The sequence below is a fragment of the Leucopleurus acutus genome, assembly GCF_964270905.1.
Source record: "Leucopleurus acutus genome assembly, chromosome: 6".
Classification (NCBI taxonomy): Eukaryota; Metazoa; Chordata; class Mammalia; order Artiodactyla; family Delphinidae; genus Leucopleurus; species Leucopleurus acutus.
This window is the reverse complement of record NC_139149.1, coordinates 108,985,683-109,009,792: the sequence shown is the minus strand read 5'-3', so window position 1 is coordinate 109,009,792 and position 24,110 is coordinate 108,985,683. Positions and strand designations below refer to the sequence as shown.

The 24,110-nt window shown below is 45.9% G+C and overlaps 1 protein-coding gene across 2 annotated transcripts in view; it reads left to right on the top strand.

Moving 5' to 3' along the window:
- The first annotated feature begins 6,360 nt into the window (after positions 1–6,360).
- Positions 6,361–24,110, top strand: part of PID1 (phosphotyrosine interaction domain containing 1) — a 257,843-nt gene continuing 240,093 nt past the window's right edge. The window contains exon 1 of one of the 2 annotated variants that reach the window (XM_082841201.1): positions 6,361–6,644. In XM_082841201.1, the coding sequence (XP_082697327.1) occupies positions 6,615–6,644 (30 nt within the window). In that variant the 5' untranslated portion in view covers positions 6,361–6,614. Of the gene's footprint in view, positions 6,645–6,668; positions 10,177–24,110 lie in introns of those variants that run through there. The other variant, XM_082841202.1, reaches the window with a different exon arrangement.

Here is a 24,110-nt window from a genome sequence, read left to right as displayed (position 1 = left end):
CACATCTAACTCACTCCCGGGTCTGAGCCTCAGCTTTCTCCACCACTTAGATGCAGGAGATGTGAGTCTCTTTATATGCCAGGAAGGAGGTGCCTTGGCCGTAATCCCCAGCTGTATTTCTTTGTCTTTCTCCAGTGCATCCACGACACTCAGCGACAGCCATCTGATTCCATAATCCTTGTAATTACTGTTTCCCTTAAAACACTCTAATGCCCGAGACACTGCACCCATCAGCGCATTCCCTTCCATTTGTATCCCACTTCATTCACCCCCAGTTACAGTTTTAACAACCCCCCAGTGACAGCGTCCAGAGATGATTGGAACTCCGTCTATTGCCAGCCAGTGGGTGGACTGGCTCCCAAATGCCCACTTTAGAGTTTGCAAGCAAACAGGTTTGGACAAGAAGAGAGGTTGCATTGTGAGGCGGCTGCAGCCAAGGCTTTGGCTGATTCCACAGTAGATGCTGGGATGGCCTCCTGCCATTGTCCCCCATTGAGGTCTGCGAACCCCACACTGGAAGTGGGCTGCCCGTAGGGAGGGTATATATCGGGCAAGTCGGCTTCCTTTGGCTACAGGCAATGCCGAGAGGGGGACTCAGCCGTGGGCCATTGGCTGACACTACCAACCTTGGCCCACACTCCTCTCTGCTGGGGCCATAAACACAGTGATCCTGAAGGGGGAGGATGGTACATCAGAACATCCGCTACACCATGACCAACAAATCATTCCTGAATGTCGTCTACACTTCAGAGAGGTCTTTGATGATTTCCTGCTCCTTTTGATTTCCTCTTACAATATGACCAGGAAAAAAAGAACACAGAACATACAGCCATGATTTCTGCAGCTCTACCTGCAATTCCAGGTAGTTTGTTGAAGGTGAAGATTCAGTTTCCTCCTGACCTCACTCCCAGTTCCCCGTCCATAAGGCCACTGACTTGCTCTCTACCACTCCCCAGTGATCTCTGAATCTTGGCAAGAAGGGCTGCCCTGTCCAACAGAGCAGGTTTTACTTGCAGAAGTGCACCTGCTTCAAGTTAAGCAAAGGCCAAGACAGATCCAGAGGTATCTTTCTTTTTGTGGATGTTCTTTTCTAGATAACCTAATTCCTACCAGTTATGGCCGGCGCATTTCCTATAGGTTTGAGGACAGTAATTCTTGGCTTCGATGATGGAAGTGGGAAGAAAGAGAGAGAAAAAAAAATGGAAGCAAAGAAAAATTGGTTTGGTGTGAAATCAACTCAGGTGGAGAAGTGGTGAGGTGGGAAGATAGCAGAAGCTGTGGCTTCACACCAGTCCCCATGAGAGAGTGTTGGGATCATACTGGTAATCAGGATGGAGGTACAGGGCAACAAAGACCCTTAGAAATCAGGCCACAAAGAACAAGAAGAGTACAGAGTTGCCCCTTTCTGGGCTAAATGTGGTGGAAACAGATCTGAGCACATCCTCCATGCCGTTCTCAGCTTCCCCAGGCTCTAGTTGGAAAAGGAGCTGTATTTACTGATCTACAAAGATGGGCAGTGTCTCAGAGAGACTGAGAAGGGCTCTGAAAAAGCAGGTACCCTCATGTTCATTGCAAACTGTGCTAGAAAGAATCCTAATATGGTTGGAGCACGGCCCAGTTCCCACCTTCCTTTCAGAAGGACTTACTAGAAAAATTAGCAGGCATGGCTCGGCAGCATGGGTCACACAATCTGAGAGTAGGACAGGGGTGTACACTAGGGAATTGGGAGAGCAAGAGTAAAACAAACAAAAAAGGAAATAAGGCTTTATGTCAGACTATGAGGCTTCACGTTTGCGCCAACTCTGATAAATCAGGAAATACTGAGAAAGATGTAAGGTTTAGTAGGAGACTAACATGTATTAGTGATGCTTTCTGTATCAGTTATCTACCCCTACCTAACAAGTCACCCCAAAACTTAGGGCTTAAAACAATACAACCATATTATTTTCTCATGGCTGTGTGGGCCAGCAATTCTGTGCTCAGCCGAGTGGTTCTTCTGCTGGCCTCACCTGGGTCATGCATGTGGCTGCTGTCTTTGAGTGGTGTGACTGGGCTGTCAGCTCACTCATGTGCGGTCACTTTGGCTTGGCTTCCCTCTGCAGGGTCATCATCTCAAAGAGGCTAGTCTGGGCTTCTTCCTGCCATGACCTCAGGTTCCAAGAGGGTGACAGTAGAAGCTGCAAGGTGTTTTGTGACCCAAGCTTAGAAATGCCACAATGTCACTTCTGGTGCATTGTACTGATCAAAGCAAGTCACACATCCAACACAGATGCAAAGGCTGCAGATAAATTCCATCTCATGATGGGAGAAATGGGCAAGCCACACTGCAAAGGGCATGGCTTCTGAGAGGAGCAGAATGTTTGCGGCCATCTTTGAAAACGATCTGCCACTTTTCTAAGGCTGGTGAGGGTATGAGGAGGTCCTGAGTAGGAGAATGACAACACACATCCTGGGTATTAAGTAGTCCTGCCCCATTTGCCTTTTAACCCAGTCTGCAAAGACAACTGTGAAGTTTTCCTTTTGAGGGAGGGAAAGGGTTATCTGAACACCCTTATAAATACCTATCAGTACATAGGGACGAGAGCCAGTGGCTCCATCACTATAGGGAGGTTTAAATGGTTTAATGAATTTTCTATATGGCTCATCTACAGCTGTTTTGGTGATTTTGAAATGAAGTTAATGATACCAGAAGGACTTTCCAATACTTGCTCTGCTAAACATGTGACCATAATAAATTTCACCATCTGATTAAATTAAAAATGGAAACGAGCTTTAATATGGTTTATCACTTTTATGTGAAAAACTAAATCAAGTAATTGAAGTCCACAAACATTCCAAATGGAAATGATTGGACCACAGGAAACATGGGCCACTTTGTGAGAATTTGATCATTCAGTAATAGAAAAGTAATGGGATGAAAACTAAAGTTGTCTGCACACCTACTATGTGCCAGGCATGTTGCACACATTCACTCATTCATGGCCTCCAATAACTCTAAGTACTATGGAATATTATCACCCTTTTTACAGATGAGAAATCTGAGGTTCAGCAAGGTCAATGACTTGCCAAAAGTCCTCACCTAGTTCAAAGGCTGGGATTCAGCCTGTGTCCTTATTGTCCTAGGTCCTTTCCCATATTTATTGAAATTGATACATATTTTATAAATGTATTAAAATTATGTACACTGTAGCTTAAACAAATCTATGATCATATCATAAGCATTTTAAAGCTGCAATGCAACTTCATAATTATCCTCTTTAATGGCTGCCTAATCTTTTAATATTCCTGTGATATGCTGGACCATAATTTAATTCACCGTTCTCCGGATGTAGACATCTAGGTTGCTTACCTTAGGACTCAGAATCATGAACTAGATTAAATTTGGCTTACAAAACTTTCTGGGGATGGTTGGAATTCTTTTTCTGGACAAAACGTTGTGTTTATAGTTCACCTTGGCCTTGCCAATTTGTGTGTGTGTGTGTGTGTGTGTGTGTGGTCCTTTTCCTTGAAATGGTATTTATTAATAAGATTAGACCTGCTTAGATAATTACAGGGGATTAAGTACATGAAATTACGCACGTACTCATGTGCCTAATATTTCTACTCATTGCTCCAAAACAACTCCTGCTTATTTCAGCAACCGTTCCTTGCTCAGAACAAACCTGTTTACACTTTCAGACTCACCAGGAGGTTGAGGTTGCCACGTCCCAAAACGGGACTGGGAGAGATCAGGGTGCACGTCCTGGCTCTGACCAGTAGATGTCTCTATTGCATTCACCCTCTATTACAGGTTCCTTCTGCATAGGAAGGCTTGGGAGCAAAACTGATGGTGGGAGGGTTGTTCCTTTTGTCACCTTCTATCAGGCTCCACCTCCACTCTCATTTCCCCTGCCCTAGTTTCCTGATTCCCGGCATCAAGGTAATGAGAACAGGAGTGTCCTTTGAGTTTAGACACTACTTTACCAAATATGTTTGCAAAGTGGGACTAGTAACTGAAAGCAATCACTACAGAGCTGAAGCCTTTTCTCCTTAAATAGCATCATACTCTGAACTAAAAGCTGTATTACTGAGTCATAACAATTAATTACACTCGGAGGTGGTGAGAAGACAGGATTTAACGCTCTAATGCAATTTGAATTTAGGCCGTTATCTCATCCCGCTGCTATTTAAAACAAAATCACTTTTCCACGGAAGCATCTGCAACCAAGGATGGTTTCAGAGCTCAAGTCGGAAGACATCCCTGGCAACGGAATAGTCCTGTTTTAGCTTCCTGAGAGGTTGAATATGCACATTTGGATTTTCTAGATTTTCGTAATGAAGTGCATCTCTTTTTGCTTTGGGGTTTTATAAAAAGAGAATTAGGAGGCTGAGAAGGTCTATTATTGTCAGCAGGACTTTTCTAGGTGTGGGAAGTGTGCATGAAGAGTTATTGGAAAAGGAAAAATATCATCTCAAAACAGAGACCACATGACCAAGCATCTGAGATGTATTTCCATGCAGGGCTGACATACCAACCCCTCATCAGAAGGGATTTACTGGTAGGTCCAGAGCAGGTAGCAGGGACTGGGGAAGTAGCTGAGAAAGTCTTGGTGGTTTTTCATCAGGAATGGGAGGGTCCCGTGGTCGTCAGGGGAGATAGAGACCAGCCTCTCAGAAGCATCTCTGTGGCTTTGGGGGAGGCTCCTAGGGCACTGAGGGTCTGGACCTGCCTGGGTGGGTGGCAGCAACTGTGTGGTGTGGAAGGAGCCATCCGGAGGCCTGGAAAAGCGCCCTGGATAGGCACTGCCACTATGTGACTCTCCTCTGGGCAGCTCTGTGAACCTTGTGCTCCCCAAGCCTTGGGAGATGCGGGTTTCTGTCCCTCGGAGAGTTCTGGGAGGGTCTGGTGAGCTGAGTGCTCTGATATCTGGAAATCACTCTACCTGTGCCTGACCATGGGCAGATCCTTCCAGACGTGGGGTGTTGATTTTAGTAGTGCCCGAGTAGCTCAGGACCCAGGCGGTGCACCTGCAGTGTGGTATGCCCTCGGGACCCTCCCCCGCCAGTCCCCGCTGCTCCGTGGGCCCATCTCTCAGGAGCCTTGGGCTCCCCGCACAGATGGTGTGGCCCTCCCCCTCTAGCTGTTCCTTCTGTCCCTGAGCATTTCCCACCACTTCTCCTCCCACCCTCTTCATCAGCCTCCAGAATCAGCGTAGCCTCCCCATCCTGCCAAGCTCCCCCAGCCTCCAGCCCCAGAACGTTGCCCTTTTCCCACGGTGCTTCCATGGTCAGAGCAGTTAGGGGAGTAGGGTAAGAGCCCCAGCCTCCAAGTCATCTTGAAGCCACTCACTGGCTGTGTGACTTTAATGGTTACCTAGACTCCGCAGGCCTCATCTGAGTTGTCCAAACGATGGGAATGTTCATACTCACCTTGGCCAGCTGTCAAGAGGGTGGGAGGAGCTGGGCTTCTTTAGGAAAGGTAGTTATTTCACGGTGGCCCACACCACCCTCCATGCCTGGGAGCCCAGGTTGGCCCTTGGCTTATCTTTGGGTTCACAGAGCTTCCTGAGGCACCTGCGGATCTCAGGGTGGATGGAGGACGGGCGATCTTGTGCTACCTTCCTCACCCAGGTGTAGGAGCCCCAGTCCTCTGCCCCGCATGTCATGCCTCACCTGGTCCATCTTCCTCTCTTACCCCAGACATACCTGGACCCCCCTCAAAGAAGCTCTCCTCTCCCTTTCTTCACCCATCACCCCTGTTTTATTTTCTTGCCAAGATGTCTCACCACCTGACCTAGCGCCCTTTCAGGTGTTTCCTCTGTCACTGACTGTCTCCCCCAAGTAGAATGAAGCTCAGGAGAGGGGGAACATGCTCTTGTCTTCTGTTCTGTGCCACTGAATCCTCAGAATCCAGCACAGGGGCTGGAGCCTAATAGATGCTCAGTTAACTCCACTGGAAGGAATGAATGGAATTCTGTGGCCCAGCGCAGTGCCCGTCAAGACCCAGGCGATTCGGAGATCCCTGTTGACAGGAAGACTGAGACCCCAGAGGGCTATGGGCTCTGGCTTCAGGAAGCCCCCCCTCTCCCGGCTCTTCCCTCGCCCAGACCCCATCCCACCCGGGGCTCCCCGGGGGAGCAGGGCCGCCGGTTCTGGCCTCCGCACACTCCCCTCGCCGGGATTCAGAGTCCCCCGCGGCCGGGATGCGGGCTCCCGGCCGGGCGGGGGCCGGCCCCGGGCATGCTCAGAGCGCGCAGGTCCGGGCGGCGGCGGCGTGGGGGGGAGGAGGGAGCGGTTGCCGCCGCCGCCGCTGCCGCCGCCGCCGCCGCCGCCGCCGCCGCCGTGCGCTCGTGGGCCCGGGCGGAGCTGCGCAGTCCTCTCGCAGCTGCGCCAGGACAGGCGGCTCGCGGCCGTGCCCACAAGTTGCCGGCAGCCGAGCGCCGCGCCGCCTCCCCACGCTCGCAGCCCCCCAGCGCCCACCCCGCGGCGGTCGCCGGCCCCTGGACGTACATCCCGCGGGCGCCCACCCCAGATGTGAAGCGGCACCGCAGCCCCTCGCCCCCCAGCCCCTCGCCCCCCGGCGCCATCGACAGAGTCTCGCCAGCGTCTCCTCTGCCAGACCCCGCGGCTGGAAGATGTGGCAGCCGGCCACGGAGCGCCTGCAGGTAAGGGGCACCGGGTGACCGGGGGCCAGCCTGGAGGAGAAGGTGCTCGCACCGGAGGAGCAGAGCTGGTGCGTCTGACCACTGCCAAGGATTTGCCCAAAGCAATCGTGTGTGAACGCAAGGATTAGAACCTGATGCTGTCGGCTTAACCCAGCGCCGGGCACCCGGTCGGGGTGAGGGGGGGGGGGGTGATGAAATTGACGAACGCATTGCTTCGGGCGGCGCAACTTTTGCCTTGGGGATTAGTTGCCTATAGGTATATATAACGCTGGACTTTCTGACCAGCAATTTTAGATTGTATTCCACTGACACAATTTACTGGTCTGGGGTTAGGAATTTTGCATCCAGATTTTTTTTTTTTTTCCTTTTCGTCTCCAGGAAAGACAGAACAAATGATTTGAGAAAGCATACGTTTGCCAATATAATTTGGAAATATCAAGCTTGGTTTGGCTTGGTCATGGTATGCTGCTTATTCTATTTTATTTTCTCCTATTTGTTGGCGCTCTCCCTTCGTCTCCCCTGAACCCAAGCTCCCCTACATATTTGAAAATCAAAAGTTAAATTCAGCCAGGAATAGTTATGCCCTGGGTCATCCCATCAAAAGTTTTTCATTGCTGTCTACTGAAATGCTAAACTGCTTTTACTTTGGATTCTGAAGCCAGGGAGATGAGATGGGAAGGCGGTCAGAGTGAGAAAGAGGGGCATTTTCAGAGGGGAGCTCATTCAGTGACACTCGGGACCCCGAAATCACCCTGACTGCAAGGTTTGACTGCCTTCGCTGGAAAATATTCTCAGGAGGAAGCGCAGCTACTCTGCCAGATAAAATCCACTGAATCCTGCAGTTAAACTTTTGGCAGGCTTAGAGCCACACTGTTTCATAGTAAACTTTGAAGAAGTGTTTCAGTGGTAAAATACAGCACCGTTGGAAGCTGAATGCATCTGAAGACTTGGGACAGTGGAGGCCAGGAGCCTTCACTGGCTTTGGAGGTTTCTCAATGAAAATTCAAAGGGCCAAACACGGACTGTCTGTCTCTCAGATGCTGGGAGAGTCTAACCTTTGCCTGTGAGTCTCATACTGAGGATTAACCTGCAGAGGGCATTGCTTTCAGCAGAAGCAGATGCCTCACAACCCCATTCCAAGCCTCCCCGGGCCTGCAGTCTGGGGGAGTGGGTTCACAGTAAGAGCTTGAGACACCAGGCCAGTCCCCTAGGGTCTCAAACAGAATGAACAAGAAAAGAGATCTTTAGCCTTGAAGATAGGGAGGTGGATGACCAGCCTCCTAACTCTCTCCTTCTCTTATTAAGAGAGTCAATATTGGGCTCTGAATGATTGGCCAAAGGCGATGTAAATGTATTTCAGCCCTGGCATCAGTTACCAGTTGTACGTGTGCATTTTTCCTTCAGTTCAGGGTGGTGAATTTATTCTAAAGGAAGGAGTGACTTAGTGGGGGCGGAGGGCTTCCCATCCAAGTGAGGAGAGAAGCTCTTGGAGGTCCTTAGAGAGATGAGGTCAGAATTCCTGGGGGTGGCTTTTGTGGCCTGGGAATCCGTGCCTCTGCAGAGTTTGTAGATTTTTGTCTCTTGAAGTTATTTCTACCGGCCTGTTTCATGTAGGGACTCCTGTGTGCTCCACAGCACGTGACCCTTGGCAGGAGCTAGCTCTGGCTTGCGTTCCGCATGGCGATCGTTCCTCGCTAGAAATGTCCTGGCTCTTCTGTGAAATGTACACATGTGCGTTTGGCATGAGCCTGGTGTATTACAGTGTGCATTTGCAATGCATTTGTTTCATTTTGAAGTGTCAGATTGAAAGAGCAGGGGTTTTTGGCTTTTGAAAGCTCAAGTAAACATGCCTAGTCACTGACTAAAATCAAGTCACCATTGGAAGATACTTATCGACACAGGGCTTAACTTCATGCTGCCCTAATTTAAATTAGCAGCCAGACCTGGTTCTCTTAAAAGTATACCTCGAGGCTTGCAATTATAAAAGTGAGCCACGTGGAGAAAAATCTTCGTATTCATGGCTTCTTCCCCAATAGCAGCTTAGCTCTTCTTTACAGCACGATTTGTATGTTTTTATTTTTTGCTTCTGGGGAAGGGAGCTGTTGAGGGTGACGTGGTGAGTGAGCTGCTTGTAATGATACTTTGTTTACATTCCTTGTGGTTATTTTTGTCACTTGGGCTCTGTTTGCCATCTGCGATTTTTTCTTCCCTTTTTTGCCCTCAAGGCACCACTGTATAGGAACGTTGGTTTCCGATTCCTCAGTGAATGGGATGCTTCACATGCCCAGATGTTGTGGCCATGGAAATGGCAATGGAAAGCGTGTTCGATGGGGAAATAATGATGAATCCCTGTCTGTAACAGAGTCAAAGCCCCAACCTCCTTACACAAATCTGTTTAACTTTCTCATACCACCTCCCTGTTTTTTTTCCTCATTCATTTTTAATGCAAACATTCTAACTTAGATGAGCTTGAGTGAAGAGAATGCTTCAAGGAAGTGTTCCCAGAGCTTCCTAACAGGACTAGGGAGTTAATTTCTTGTACAAATACCTAGAAACAAAAGAGGTGAGGGAAGAAAAGGACATCTTTCCTTAACCGACTTTATTAGATGACGCCATTCAAAAGGTCCATGGCCCAGGGAGGGAGTGTGGCTGAACTCTGTTTAGGCTAGACAGTCATTCTCTAACTAATGTGAGTCCGGTATCCAGCTCTCTTGCTCGGGAAATGGCGTCTTTGGTCAGGCTGGATTATTGTTATCAAACCCCACTTCTTCGCCAAATGAACGAACGCTGATATTTTCTGATCTGAGGCTTTGCTGCTTGACCCAAATCCAGTACAGGCAAAGTGACCTGTGGCCCCGAGCGGGTCTGAGCTGGGGAATTTCTCATTCAGTCACACAGACTGCGGCAAGTTCACCTGCCCCCCTGAATGTTAAAACTTCTGTTACATCCCACTCGAGCCCTCGCTGGGAGCTTCTGCCATTAAAAATATAGTAGGATCAAAGGGGATGTGAAGATTGAAATTACCACCCCAGCTTTTAAAATGGAATAAATATGAATTCTTCCCTTCTTACCTTCTCCTTTGCACAGCAGACTTTTTTCCTTAGAGGGACTTGGGAGAGTTATAAATTTTTTAAGAAGCAGATTTGAAACAGGCTTTTTTTCAGAAAAGTGAAAGAGGACTTTCCAGTAAAAAAGGCTAAGTACTGGTTTTTCAACATAGAGATGAGACTACTTCTGGCCTCGATATTTTACAGTTTACATGGGTTGCCTGATTGACTTCATTGTTGGGCCGGGCAGAGGCGTTAGAAGTGACAGACTCATCGGCTCAGGTGTGTGGGCTCAGCCATGAGGAGCGTGCGTTTCCCCAGAGCGTCTGTCTTCAGGGTGCTACCACATACATTTTTTGGAAGCCTGGAAAGGTGGAGAGCAGGAGGAAGATGACTGGAGACTGAGTTTGGAACAAAGGAGATCAGTGCATCCTTGCCTGTCGTGTAGTTATTACAAGGACGGAATGGAGAGTGGTAGTAGAAAGGTATGGGAAAAAGTTCTGGCAAACTCTAACTGTGGAGTAGATCTGTGTGTGGCCATCTTCTCATGAGGCGTTCTATAAAGGTCCTAGTAATTTGCCTGTTTTTCCTGTAATTAAAATGTCTTCATGGCAGATCCAGAAAATGCAGAACTTTTATCGATAAAGCTGGCTTTTGGCTTCTCAGCCTGGACCGTGTTTCCCCCTCACCATTTTTTTTTCTTTTTTCTTTTCATTCACATTTTGGTCAATGGCTGTACCTTAGAACCTCCGAGAGGGTGAAATGAGGAAGGGTAGGGAGGAAACCAGATCCTGAAGAACCTTTCTTTTAGTTTCTTGTTAAACGTCTGGCTGATAAAAAGGTTTACATTTGTGACTCAATACTATTGGGTTGGTCAAAAAGTTCATTGGGTTTTAAGTAAAAAGAAAAGACATTTTTCATTTTCACCAAGAACCTTCTCGAACAACGTGTTCATTAACCGAGCGAACTTTTTGGCCAGCCCAATATTTGGAGATTGGAGGCGGTAACAGCACTTCGTCTTGCCCTTTCTCTGCCTTGTCATATCGGGCGGATCTTGCCTTGGCCTGGAGCGTCGATTGTTCATGACTTATTTCTCTGTCATTACCCACTTCCACTTTTCCCCTGAGACGGGGGATGGAAGAGCCTTCTAAAAGATCAGCTAGAGACCGTTAGACTGGGCCCATCAGGCAGAGAGAAAGCTTGGCAAATCCGACACTTTTCCTGGCAGACCAAATTGACAGGAGGAAAACAGAGCGAGGCAGATCATGGCAACACCAGCTTTTATGGAGCACGCGCTGTGTGTGTGGCACGACGCTCAGGGGTTTTATTTGAATCATCTAGCTCATTTACCTTCCATAACCGCTTTTATCCCCTTGTTATAGATAAAGAAACTGAAAGCCAGAGAGTTTAAATGATCTGGCCAGGGTTGGGCAGCCAGACATGATCTGAGCTGGAATTCGAAGTAGGAGGTTTGCTCCGGATCTCCATCACCGCTCTTCTGTCATTTAGAAGGATGAGACAGCAGGATGATGTACACATGCGGGTGCTGTTGTTATTAATAAACAGAATGGCAACAGTGGGGGCCTCATGGGCTCTGAGAGGCTACTTTCATATCTCTTGTTGAAGCCGTGTGGTTGCCTGCGTGGACCAAGGGCTACCCTCTTTTTGGTGGCCCAAATCTCTGGGGGAAGTAAACTGCTGTGTCGTCCTCAAGCTGAAATTCCCAAGTGCCATTTAAGAGTCTCTTAAGCTGGAGCACATGGCATTTATCCAGACTAGAGACCTTGAAACTGCAATAAAGACCGATCACGTCTGCAGTCGCTCCCCATTTAGGCCAAAAATGGGAGGAAGGGAGGGAGGAGGTCGGAGAGTTCAAGAGCAATTGCTTAGAAATGAGTAATAGCTGCTCTTACAGACACACAGGTTTCTCACTAAATTGATCCTACGTTTTGCTGTTCTTTTCAGCTCTCATAGTTGAGTAAGCATGAAGCATTGGGCCTTATGCTTCCTAAAGAAAACTTGGACTTGTCATTAATTTGAGGTCTCGCAGAAGTAAAATGCTACCTTATATCATTGGGTCATTCCTGGACTTTTGACAAACTAGAGACCTTAAAAGCTGGCAATAACCCTGATCACTTCTGCAGTCGTTCCCCATTTAGATCAAAACTGGGGGGAAGGGAGGGAGGAGGTCAGAGAGTTCAAGAGCAAAATCTCTACTAAGTGACTTGCAAAATGCTAGTCTTGGGGAAAAAGACTCTCTGTCCCTTGGTTACCCGTTGCCTAATGTTGACTGTCCTGGGTTATCTTGGATCATTAGGCAACGGTTTGCATTTTGTTTGATGTTCCAGATTATCTCTCTCTTCCCGCCTTCCCTCGCACTGACTCCATTCCACCGTATGAATTTGTCCCATAAATTGGATCCTGGAGCAGCTGACGCTGGACAGCCCCACGGCTATTGGCCATCAGGCTCCCTTGCACAGGGCTATTTTGACTCCTCCAATTAGCTGCAGTTTAGGGACTCGTTAGTGGTCAGCAAATAAAACCAGTCCAGAAGCACTCAATGGCTGCAGTGTGCTTTGCTCAGCCACCTTTGGGCACAAATCTAAATGGAAGCTTTATCTAAGGAGAGCAAGAAGAAATATTTGAGATATTTGTCCAAAGACCTCCTTAGAGTCTCGTGGAATTTGTTACTATCATTTTATGTTAACTTAAAAAAAAAAAAAGGTTGTGATCCCAATTTAGCTGCTCTCCAGTGATAAAGCATCAGAATATTCACCAGGTCCAAACCCCAGGGCGAGAACTGGAATAGGATGGTGTCAAGGGTAAAGCATAGACTTGCTTTGCGCCTTTGGCATATTCCAATGCGACCAAAGTCATAGTAGGCTCTCTCACTTAGTACTGATGCCACTTGGTATTTGCCGAGATATCCCTTTCCAGTAAGACAGCCCAGGCCATCTCCTCCCCTCATGTGTTGTGACTGAGGTCTTAATTTGATAAAGGAGGTTTCAGTAGTAGAAAAAGTACCACCTCCTTCTGTTCTTTGAAGCCTGTGTATTAGTTGGGTCTTTTATTACTTGCACCCTTGGGTTTCCTAACTGACATGGCTACAAAGGGACCAAGAGTCAGATTCAGAGCCTGGTCTCTATGTCTTACTCATTGTTATGGGTTGAGTTGTTCCCCCCACCCCCCACCACCACCCCGACACAGATATGTCGAAATCCTAACCCTGGGACCTGTGAGTGTAGCCTTATTTGGAAATCTGATCTATGCAGATGTAATTGAGTGAAGGCGATGTCATACTGGATTAGGGTGAGCCCTAAACTCAATGAATAATGTCCTTATAAGGAGAGATTTGAAGACACAGAGGAGACACGGGGAAGAGGGCCATGCGAAGATGGAGACAGAGTGTGGAGTTATGCTACCACAAGCCAAGGAAAGCCAAGCACGGCTGGCAACCACCCGAGGCTAAAAGAGTCAAGGAACGATTCCTCCCTAGAGCTTTTGGAGGGGAATGGCCCTACCAACATCGTGGTTTTGGATTTCCAGCCTCCAGGATTGTCAGAGAGTACATTTCTGTGGTTTTAAACCACCCAGTCTGTGGTGATGTGTTATAGTAGCCCTAGGAAGCTAACACGCTAGTACATTCATGAAACCTGCTGCCTTTGTCTGTGTTCTGTCACTGTACTTCCGAAGGCTAAGGTGTGCCTGACTTTCATATACTGGGACTAAGTTAGTGTTTCTGTATAGCATGCTTTTTGTGCGGAGTGTGAATTTGTTTATGGTGGATTTGAAAAATAATGAAAACGGACATTAAAGAACAATTAAATGCTGCTGCTTTCTCTCTCATCTGCTTCTGGTCAACATCCTGGGAAAATGAAGCCAACACCGAGAGGAATGTGTGCCCTGTTGCCAAGGGAGGGCCTCTGGAAGTAAATGTGCTTCAAGAGATAGTTCATGCTGGTACTTAAAATTATGGGCTGGGGTGTGGAAGACAGTCAATTCAAGGAGGATCTCAGTGACCCTCTTCCAGACAGGCAGGACCGAGGGAGGTCCAGGGCTTTATTCTCAAACGATCGGGGTTGTCCGTCTCTGCAGGGTCCCGGGTAGGCAGCCTCTGGGATTTGCCTCTTCCCAGCAAGGACAACTGTAGATTGATGTTAGAATCCATTTCCAGTCAACCTCCAGGACAGCTTCAGAGTATGTCTGGTTGATTATTCGTATCTGGTTGGATATTTTGTTTTGATTTTCACTTGGTGACTGCATAAAGTATTTTAATGAGGTATCCATGCCTATGCTGGAACTCACTTTTAAGATAAAATAAACGTCATTAGGAGTAATAGTACTTGCTCTCCTGGGCCAGCTCCTCTTTTTCATACAGTAGCCACGATGGCACAGACGTTTCCAGTCCTGACGAGGGTAAGGAGCCTGGATCTCTGCACAGCTGCTCGTTGGATTTGCATTTCTTAGAGTGAAGAGTCACTCAAGTTTTTTTTTTTTTAATTTATTTTATTACCATATAGTTGATTTACAATGTTGTGTTAATTTCTGCTGTACAGCAAAGTGATTCAGTTATACATATATATATATATATATACACACACATACACACACACATACATTCTTTTTCATCATGGTTTGTCGCAGGATACTGAGAGTCACTCAAGTTTTGAAAGGCTGCTTTACTTTCCACTCTCTTCCTCAGTAGGGAAGGATGCTGCACATGTGAAAGGGAGGGGGAGGTGCCAGGAGAAAGGGGCTCCTTAATCGTTATCCTTTCTTAATAGTAGATCCACGCTAATCCTTTCACGACAAACCCTTCCCCACGGTTTCTGTGTAATTGTGGGTCTGGGGATAAACACGCAGATACTGTAGCCCCTTCTGCCCACCGCATGCTTTGATGTCTTTACATCGGGAACCAGCTTTCCCTCAGGTGTGTACGGCATCCTGGTGTACAAGCCACCTATAATGTGGGACAGTAGACACTGCTGTTTACTTTCTGTGTCTTCTGAGGCTGCTCCCTAGGCACGGACCTGGGGGCTGCAGGACCGTGGTGCTGATGAGTGGCTATTGCTACTTTTTTTTGCTTTAGGTTTAACTGCTTGGGAGCTTAGTGCATTAGTTTCCCAGGGCCGCTCTAATGAAGTACCACAAGCTGGGTGGCTTAAGCAACAGAAATGTACTGTTTCATAGTTCAGGAGGGTGGGTATCTCCAGTCCGGTTGCGTGAAGGGTCAATAGCTTCCGAGGGCCGTGAGGGAGCATCTTTTCCGTGCCTCCCTCCCAGGTTCCGGCAGTTTGCTGCAAATCTTCGGCATTCATTGGCTTGTGGCAGCTTCACTCCCGCTGAAGCTTTGCGTGGTGTTCTCCCCATGTGTTTTTCTCTGTGTCCAAATTTCATTTCTTATAAGGACACTGGTCATATCGGATTAGGGGCCCACACTAATCCAGTATGATCTCATTCTAACGTAACTAATTATATCTGCAACGATCCTATTTCCAAATAAGGTCACATGCTGAGGTACTAGGGGTTAGGACTTTTACATATGAAATTTTGGGGGACACAATTCAACCTATAATATACTTAGTGTGGAATTTTTTTTTGAGGGGTTATCCCTCATGTACCAAAATATTTCTCCCTACTAGAACCAACCACCAAAAAACCCCACTTTTTTTCCAAGTGGTGGTACAGATGTGTAATGGAATAGGGTGCACATCCTCTGCATGGCAAAGTCATGGCTACTATTTTAGACTTGATTTGACTCAAAAATTACGAAGTAATGTCTGCTTAGGGTACCAAGAAGTTGATAATCTTGTTCATTCCCTCATTCTCAGTTCTGCCCATGAAGGAAACTCATGTGATCTGTCTGGTAGTTTTTTGCCCATAATTTTCCCTAGGTTTTTACAAACACATACAAATATATAGATACATATTTAGGTTTTTCTCATTTGTTTAAATAATATAATCATTATATATATAAAACTGTAACTTTTTTCACTTTACAGAATGTTTCTTAGATATCTCTTCTGGTCAGTACATGTAACCCCAACTCATTCCTTTTACTCCCTACATAAAATTTTGTGGTGGAGCTGGACTGTAATTTATTCAGTCCTTCCTGTGTCAGGGAATATTTGGGTTGTACCCATTTTTTGTTGTTGTTGTTTTCCTCCTGTAAATAATACTGTTATAAGGATCTGCACACTATCATTGTGCTTGTATTTCTTTAGATGGAACTGATAAAATTGGAGTTGCTGAATCAAAGAGGATGCATGTTTTAAATTTTAGCCGCTGTCAGCGAGGGCCTTTTTTGAGAGTTCTCCTTTTTGATCAGAAGTGAATGTGATTTTGACAACAGTGTAAAGAAATAGTTTGCCGGAGAAAGGACAGTCTTTTCAACGAAACGATGCGGAAACAATCCATATGCAAAACAGCAAAATCAATACCATCAACAACAAACCAAAACTTCAGTCTGTACCTCATACATATTCTATACAAAAATTCACCTAAAATGAATCATAGACCCAGGTGTACCATAAAACCATAAAACTTCTAGACAGAAACAGCAGAAAATCTTTGTATGCATCTGTGTAAACATTACTACAGTCAAGGTAATGAACAGATCCACTACACCCAAAAGTTCCTTTGGGTTGGGCAAAGATTTCCTAGAACAATAACAAAAACACATTGAATAAAAGAAAACTTGGGTAAATTGGACTTCATCAAAATTCTGCTCTTTAAAGAGCAGGAGATTTCTGCTCTTTAAAGATATTTATAAGAGAATGAAAAGAAGACACAGACTGGGAGAAAATAATTGCAAATCATATATTTATAATAAAGGGCTTGTATCCAGTATATATAAAGAACTCTGAAAACTCAATACTGTAACAAGATAAACAACCCAATTAAAGAAAATGAGCAAATGATTTGAACAAAAAAGTTATATGGTTAGGAAATCAACACATGAAAAGACATCATTAGTCATTAGGAAAATGCAAATTAAAAGCACAATGAGATAACACTGCCCAACTATAGAACAGCTAAAATTAAAAAGGCTTCAACATACCAATTGTTGGCAAGGACGTCGAGGAACCGGACCTCTCATGCACTGCTGGTGGGGATGTAAAATGACTGAAGTCAGAATTACAGCTGCCTGAGCCTGGGGTGGGTGGAACTTTTGGGGGTGATGGGATGTGTTCAGCGTCTTGATTATGGTGATGGTTTCATGGGCTTGTACATATGTCAACACTTACAAACTTGTGCAGTGTGTACTACACGTCATTTATACCTGAAGCTGTTAAAGGGCACGTGAAATTTTCACTGTATGCCAGGCACAGTGCCAGGTGGTGGGGAGCTAAACGATACTACTAGTTTCTGCTCTCACTTCTGCGAATTCTCTGTAGTTTTTGTTTTCTTTTAACTGGATATTAAAATTCTAGCCCAGAATGTAAATAATGAACTCTATATTTTTCTTAGAGTTCCATTCTCTCCTTTTCAAACATTTCTTTGTTTACTTCCTGAAATGACATTTGCCATCCATCTCAGTTTGCTCAAGGATCTGAGAGAAGCTAGTAGTTGAGCAAGAGAAGAAATCCAGACCGAAGGATGGAACGTTCCAGCTGATGCCTTGGCGGATCTTCCTCGTTCAGGATGGCCCCTTTAACCTCCATCCTCCCAGGGACGCATTTCTCACTTCTTTCTAACATGTTGGTTTTCCAGCTGCCCCAGTCCTCTGGGCCCTTTTTAGCCCTGTATCTTAGCATCTGATTCCTCCCCTAGTGGCCAGTAGACTCAGGAGATTTTGCTATCGAAAGGGTGAATTTCTGGTATTGCGATCCCTGCAGCTGGTCGGGCCACCTGCCTGCCATTCTTCCTCCTGTGATAGAAAACACACAGAGAATACATTCTGCACAACCATTTGTGGGTCTTGAGTCTAGTTTGCGGATGTAATATGCCTAGCAAATATAGGGTCTGGATTTCTTATGGAACAATTCTTTTTCTCAAGAAGATAGCAACTAAAACATTAGATAAGATGCAACAACTTTACCAGTGGCCATTGAACTTTAGTAAAAAGCTATTGAGAAGCATATGAAAATAACTTTAGTTTAGAAAACATTCTTCCCCTCAGGGAGGAAAATTTGAGGAATTTGATTTCATCTCTTTTAAAGGGCAAGGAATAGAAGCCTTTGTTTAATAAATATATAATGAGATCATGTGGCCTCTTGTCCAATCTGAGGTCCTGTTGAGGTGATGGGGCGCTATTAATAACTAATGAGAACTGCAGGCATGACCTGTGAGTCCGTCTCCTGGCAAACCAGAATGTGTGGTCACTCCTGAGTGTGGCACATAAAATGCTAGACTTCTGTTCCTCTGTTTACTTTGGGGGTGAAGGAAAGAAATGAAATGGGTTGAGGTGAGGGATGGCAGATGGGTGAGAAAGTCAAGCAGAGGGGAGACTGGGGAGCTGAGGGGGTAAAGGATGGGCAGACATCAAACGAGGAAGAAAGGGAAGGGCGGGGGAGTGAGCACCATGCCTGGCATGTCTGCGTGCGCCACAAAGGTTAGCTGTCTGTCACACCTTCAATGCAGCTGTCGGCTTTGATACATTATTCCTTTGAGCAAAGGCATCAGATGCTCACACCTGCTCAGTGATGCCGAATGTTTTGGTGGATTACCTGGCTTTCTTGGAAAAACAGTTCTTTTCAGATGAAGAGCCTGGAAACTTTGAGGGGAAAAAAAGGTAGACCCAAAGCCACAGGGGTGAGCAGTAAGGGAGACCTGGGAGGTGATGGGAGAATAAGCTTGTCCCTCAGTATCTGAGGGGGCATTTGTTCCAGCACCCCCGTGGGTACCAAAATCCGTGGATGCTCAAGTCCCTTATATAAAATGATGCAGTACAGCTGGCCCTGTGTGTCTGTGGATGCTGAACCCGCAGATACGGATGGTGACTGTATTTCTTTAGGGTACAGATCAGGCTGCCTGTGGCCCCTACAAGGTACTGAATAGTGGAAAGACCGTGGGATTTTTAATCACCCACGGATCCAAATCTTGGCGGCTTCAATTATTGGGGGTTACCTCAGGGCCTCTGATTTATATTTGTTCAACTTTAAGATGGGGATGATAACATTTAGCTCCTGAATGTCAGTTGAAATGTGGGATACATGGTATCTGGCACGTTATTGGGAGTTGGTAAATACTAATTTCTTCCCCTGCTTCAGATCCAAGAGTGAACTAGGAATAGCAGTGTAGCGTTTTGGAACCAAGCAGATAAGTTTTGTGTTTCCCAAAGTCTGTTCCATGAGGCACAAGCTCAGCGAGCTGCTCTTACGAGTCTTGCCACAAGGAGTTCAGTCTCTGGGTAGGTTTGGGGAGCACCAGGTGAAGCACAGGACTTCTTGTAGCCTTTCAGATGCCAATGCCCTGTGAATTTCCACAGGAGGGGAGAAGATAATCCCTATATAAAGGCGCACCCACTATCCAGGGCACTTCGATATACAGCCTGAACTTAAAGTTGACAAACTGTGGGCCTGGGGTTTGGCTCTAGCTTACACAAATGTTTCCTTTGGCCCCTTCAGTGTATATGAAAACATCACAAATTAGTCTCCAGGATTGAAAAATTAGAGGAATTTATAAAGGAAAGCTGGTCTTTCTGATTCTCTCAAAAACGCGGACAGTCCAACCACCGTGGGCCCAGGTTCTCCCATAGCGATCGCTGACCAGACGCTGCTCCACTGGGGTCGGGTGTGGCCTCCAGCTCCACCCAGGCCTTACGGAGCACGTCTCACTTATCACATCGCCTGCTGGGTCCTGCAGGTACTGGGGTTGGGGACCCCGATCCAGCTTAGCAACTTCATTTGGCTGGTGAGAGAATTGAATGCCAAGTTCATGTTCTGTTGGAATCAGGACCAGATCCTTGGTCTCATGACTCTTTTTAAAAAAATTATTATTAATTAATTTATTTTTGGCTGTGTTGGGTCTTTGTTGCTGCGTGCGGGCTTTCTTCAGTTGCGTTGAGCGGGGGCTGCTCTTCGTTGCGGTGTGCGGGCTTCTCATTGCGGTGGCTTCTCTTGTTGCGGAGCACGGGGCCCTAGGTGCGTGGGCTTCAGTAGTTGCAGCACGTGGGCTCAGTAGTTGCGGCTCACGGGCTTTAGAGCACAGGCTCAGTAGTTGTGGCGCACGGGCTTAGTTACTCCACGGTGTGTGGGATCTTCCTGGACCAGGGCTCGAACCCGTGTCCCCTGCATTGGCAGGCGGATTCTTAACCACTGCGCCACCAGGGAAGTCCCAATCTCCTGACTCTTAAAGGCCAATGTGATAAACAATTGTGTGACTAAGTTTATTTGTTTAGCACCGTCCATAGTTCTCCCGGCACCACTCTGGGAGCCCACCCTCAGCTCCAGAAGTGGGGTTCCTCCTCCCATTTTCTGCCCTTTAGCACATTGTTGGTGGGGGGGGGGGTGCCTCCGGGCAGAAGTGGGAGGCTCCTCCCACTTCTCACTGAACACCAGTCACCCGGTTCCTATATCTCCCACACCAGGTAACTAAAGTTCCTCCCTGTTACGGTATTGGCTCTTTGGGAGCATTTTTACTGCCAAACATTGGAACAGATTGCTTCCAAAAAAGGGGGTGACTTTAGAGGGTGGAGAGTAGTTTTAAATTGAATGGATCTCCACCTTTTTGCCACAGGTTATCAACCTATGAAGAACCATTCAAATGCTATTTTAGGAAACCCAAACTGAAAGACATCTGTAAGGGTGGCAACACCTTTATAATTAAGAATCCCCGTTTCACCAAGAACACACCCAAAAGCACCTTGCAAGTGTGTTCTGATCATCCTGGGGGCAGATCTGCTGCTGCTTTCATTTACCTTCCCAGGTTGCCACTGTTCTACCTAACTCTGCCCATTTCCTGCAGCATTAGGGGATTCTGATTATTTTTGGTATTAAAAGTACTTGGAATTAACTCAGACAGTGGCTTGAGCTATAAAACAATGAATTAGACCCCCAACCTTCAACCATCTACTCGGTTCATTGAAAGCACAAGTGCTGAGCACTTCCTGGTTCCTTAGTTTTCGATCATTCCTCTGGGTTAGGCTCTCTAACTGTAGGTTTGAGACAGTTCCCTATTTATCTTCCAATAAAGGTTTATGAACTTTATTGATAACTATCCTAAAAATTATTGCACACTCTAATCAGACCCAGAGTTAGAACTGTCTATCATCTATCTATGTCTCTGTCTATCTATCTATCTTTCTAATTTAATCTATTCTAATTGAATCTAGCAAAAAAGGAAAGGGATGATTCTGGCTGCAGAATACGAAAGTCCTGGTCAATCTACAAGCTCTGAAAATATAATTACACCTTAAATACTTACAGAGTTATGAAAAGGTTGACTTTTGGTTAGGAAGGAAAAAATTCAAATGCTTTTGAAGTACTTTTCAATAAAAGATAGTTATGCCTTTGAGACGTTAAAATAAGACTGAAGTAAAACTCTTCAAATACTAGTCATATCATGAAGGGAGAGATTTAGTTGTACTTGAAAACCTAGACTAAGGACAGGTGCTACCACTAAGCCTAAAACTCCTAGCTCTGAGCTTCCTGGCAGCCTAAGTAAGAAGAGAAACATAATGAGTTATTTGGCCCTCATTACCTAATAGAAGAATAGGATGTACATCAGCTCATCTGCAGCCCCAGACATTTTCCTAAATTGAAGACCCTGGAAATTACATGTGGAACATCATAACACCGACTATTGGGCAATAACATTATTTGTAGTTTTTGCCAAAGTTGTCCTTAGAAGTTGAAAAAATAAACAATTCAGTAGGAATGCTAAGACTGTTTATGTAGAAGTGGACATCTGTGTTTTTTTCTGCCCATCTTCATTTCCCATGTTCTGCTAACAGCACCCCAATTTTGCTTTTGGGAACTGTTCTTCCCCTGGTCCAGTGGGGGGGACCTCATTCAGAGGGGCCTGGCAATCAGTGTGCTCTCCTTTAGCTGTGGGGTCGATGTGTACCCCAAATGTCTAGATTAGCCAGGCAATTTCTCCCAAAAGTGGGAATCCTGAGCAGGGTGGCAGAAAGGCTGAAAGTAGCCCAAACCTGGTAATTCTAGTCTCCGTGATCTGTAGAAACTCTGTAGTCCTCCTGCATGGACCCTGGGAGCAGCTTGATACCTGTCCTTGCTGAGCTTGGTCCTTCTACCCTCCTTTTAATCCAGTGTCACTCCAATTATTTATTTATTTATTTTTCTGCCTCCACGAGCCAGAGTTGGTGCCAACTGCTTGTAACTACAAAACTCTGACTGATGTACAGGTAGATTTTCTTTTTTTTGAGCCGTTTAACATTCAGTCTTCCAATTCTGTTTCACAGAAGGTGATATGTAGAACAGAACGTATGTGTGGAGGAAAGTGAGGGAGCCATGCTTGAAGGATCTCCAGGATACCAACCAGAAACCCAGGGATGCACACATGCCCCTTCTTGTGGGTACACCTTCTTTGTAAAACTTGTACATGCTTACTAAAGAGTGGGTGCAAATATTCCCCCCACCCCGGCATTTCTTATGCATATACCCTTACTATAGTAAGTGCCACTGAACAAAAATAATCCTAATTATCCTATAGTCCTGGCCCACAGCTTCCAAGTTCTGGCCTGTCACTGGAGAAAGATTTCTGTCTTCGTTGTTTATAAGGGTGTAGCCCTGCTATTGGCATCTGCTACAAATCTTAAGGTTTTTATAACTTGGATGTCACTTTCACCTTCCTGCCAAATCTCTGCACTGAAAAAGCAGAGCGTCATGTTAAGTAATGATGCTTTTACTGCATCCAAAACAAATAAAGTATTTTGGTGCACATAGTCAAGTGAATCCCTCTTGTCTCTTGTCTCCGGAGCCTGGGGTAGAAATGGTGTCGGGGACACAAACAGCTGTTTTGGCCAAAATAGCTGAAAAGACAGGGTCTCAGGCTGTCTGAGCCTCAGTTCTTGAGAAGCATTTGTAATTATTGGTTAAAAATATGAATGGCTCTGTAAGTTCACTCTAGGACAATGTGGATTCTTGAGCCCAGAAAGTTAAATACCTACAAGTTTGGCAGTCTTGACCTTCTGGGTAGAGAATGCAATTCCCTAGTTTTCAAGACCTGCTTTGCCACTTTGATTTAATACAAGGCGGAAATCTTCAAAACAAAGTTCTCTGGATGCAGGAAAAGTTCATCTGGCATCAGTTAGCTTGGGCATCTCCCGCCCCCTTCCCCACCCCACCCCCCTTGTCTTTTCTCTAGGAGCTCGATGCTTTGTAGAAAATGAATGGCTTTGCAAAAGTGCAAATTTGGGAGAGTGTTGTACAACCAAAGAAAATTCAAATCAGCATTCCCCCTGTGGGAATCCTCTTGCGGAAATTGAAATTATATTTAAATATTCATTAAACCGCCAATATCTGTTTTAGGATGTTGACAGACTGTCTGAATGGTACAGCTCAATGGTTTTCTGGAAGTAGAGCAGTCTAGTGAATGAAGAATACAGAGTCTAAAAAGCCTGCTAATTGATGTGTCCTGCTCTCTGCTGTGTTAATCGTAAATAGCACAGGCTCAAGGCTGATTTCTTTACTCCTTGGCCCAGAGGACTGGCCTTTTTCTTCATAATGTAGTTGAATGCCCTTGTTGAACAGAGGCTGACCCGGGAGATATGTGTGTGCTCTGAACAGGAGGGCCTGTGTGCTGCCAGGGTACCTACGAGCAGGGCAAGCGTTCCGTGAAAACTTGGAGGGAGTCTTTTGGAAATAAAACTTAATTTGCAGGGACCTCAACTTTACACACGAGGTAGGCTTGCTCTGCGATTTGGGGCCACATCTGTGTTTTCTCTCTTTTTTTTTGAGCCTCTTCCTTTCTTGCCTCCTCCTCCTTTCCTCACAATTAATGGGAGTGGAGTTCTTTCCATTCCTGAATTTCTTCGAACTCTCTGGCTAACTGCTGAGTCTTTAGACACTTTTTATAGCTTTCCCAAGGGGTGATCATCACCTCTCTTTTCTCCCATCTTCCTGTTTCGGCGACTGTAGGCTCCTGATGAGCTGAAAGTCACAGCTAAATTGGACAGAAACAAATTTGGCTGTGGCTCAAAGCCATCGCTTATTTGGAGGGATTTCCTTTCTTTTTTTCTTAACTTTCTTTCTTTTTTGGCTTATGGTTAAGAGGGTATTATCTTTGCATTAGACAGTCATCAAAACTCACTTCTTAGATTGTGGAGAAAGAGAACCAATGGATCCATTTTGATCTGAGGACTGGAAGAAATGGATATATTGTTGATTTCTTGTAAAATGCACTGAAAAGTCTGTCTTGGAACTGAGCAGATGCCTGCTTTTGTCATGTTAAAGGACCAAGGCTATTTATCTTTTTAATTTCGATTATTGGCCCCTCTAGATAGGAAATCGAAGCT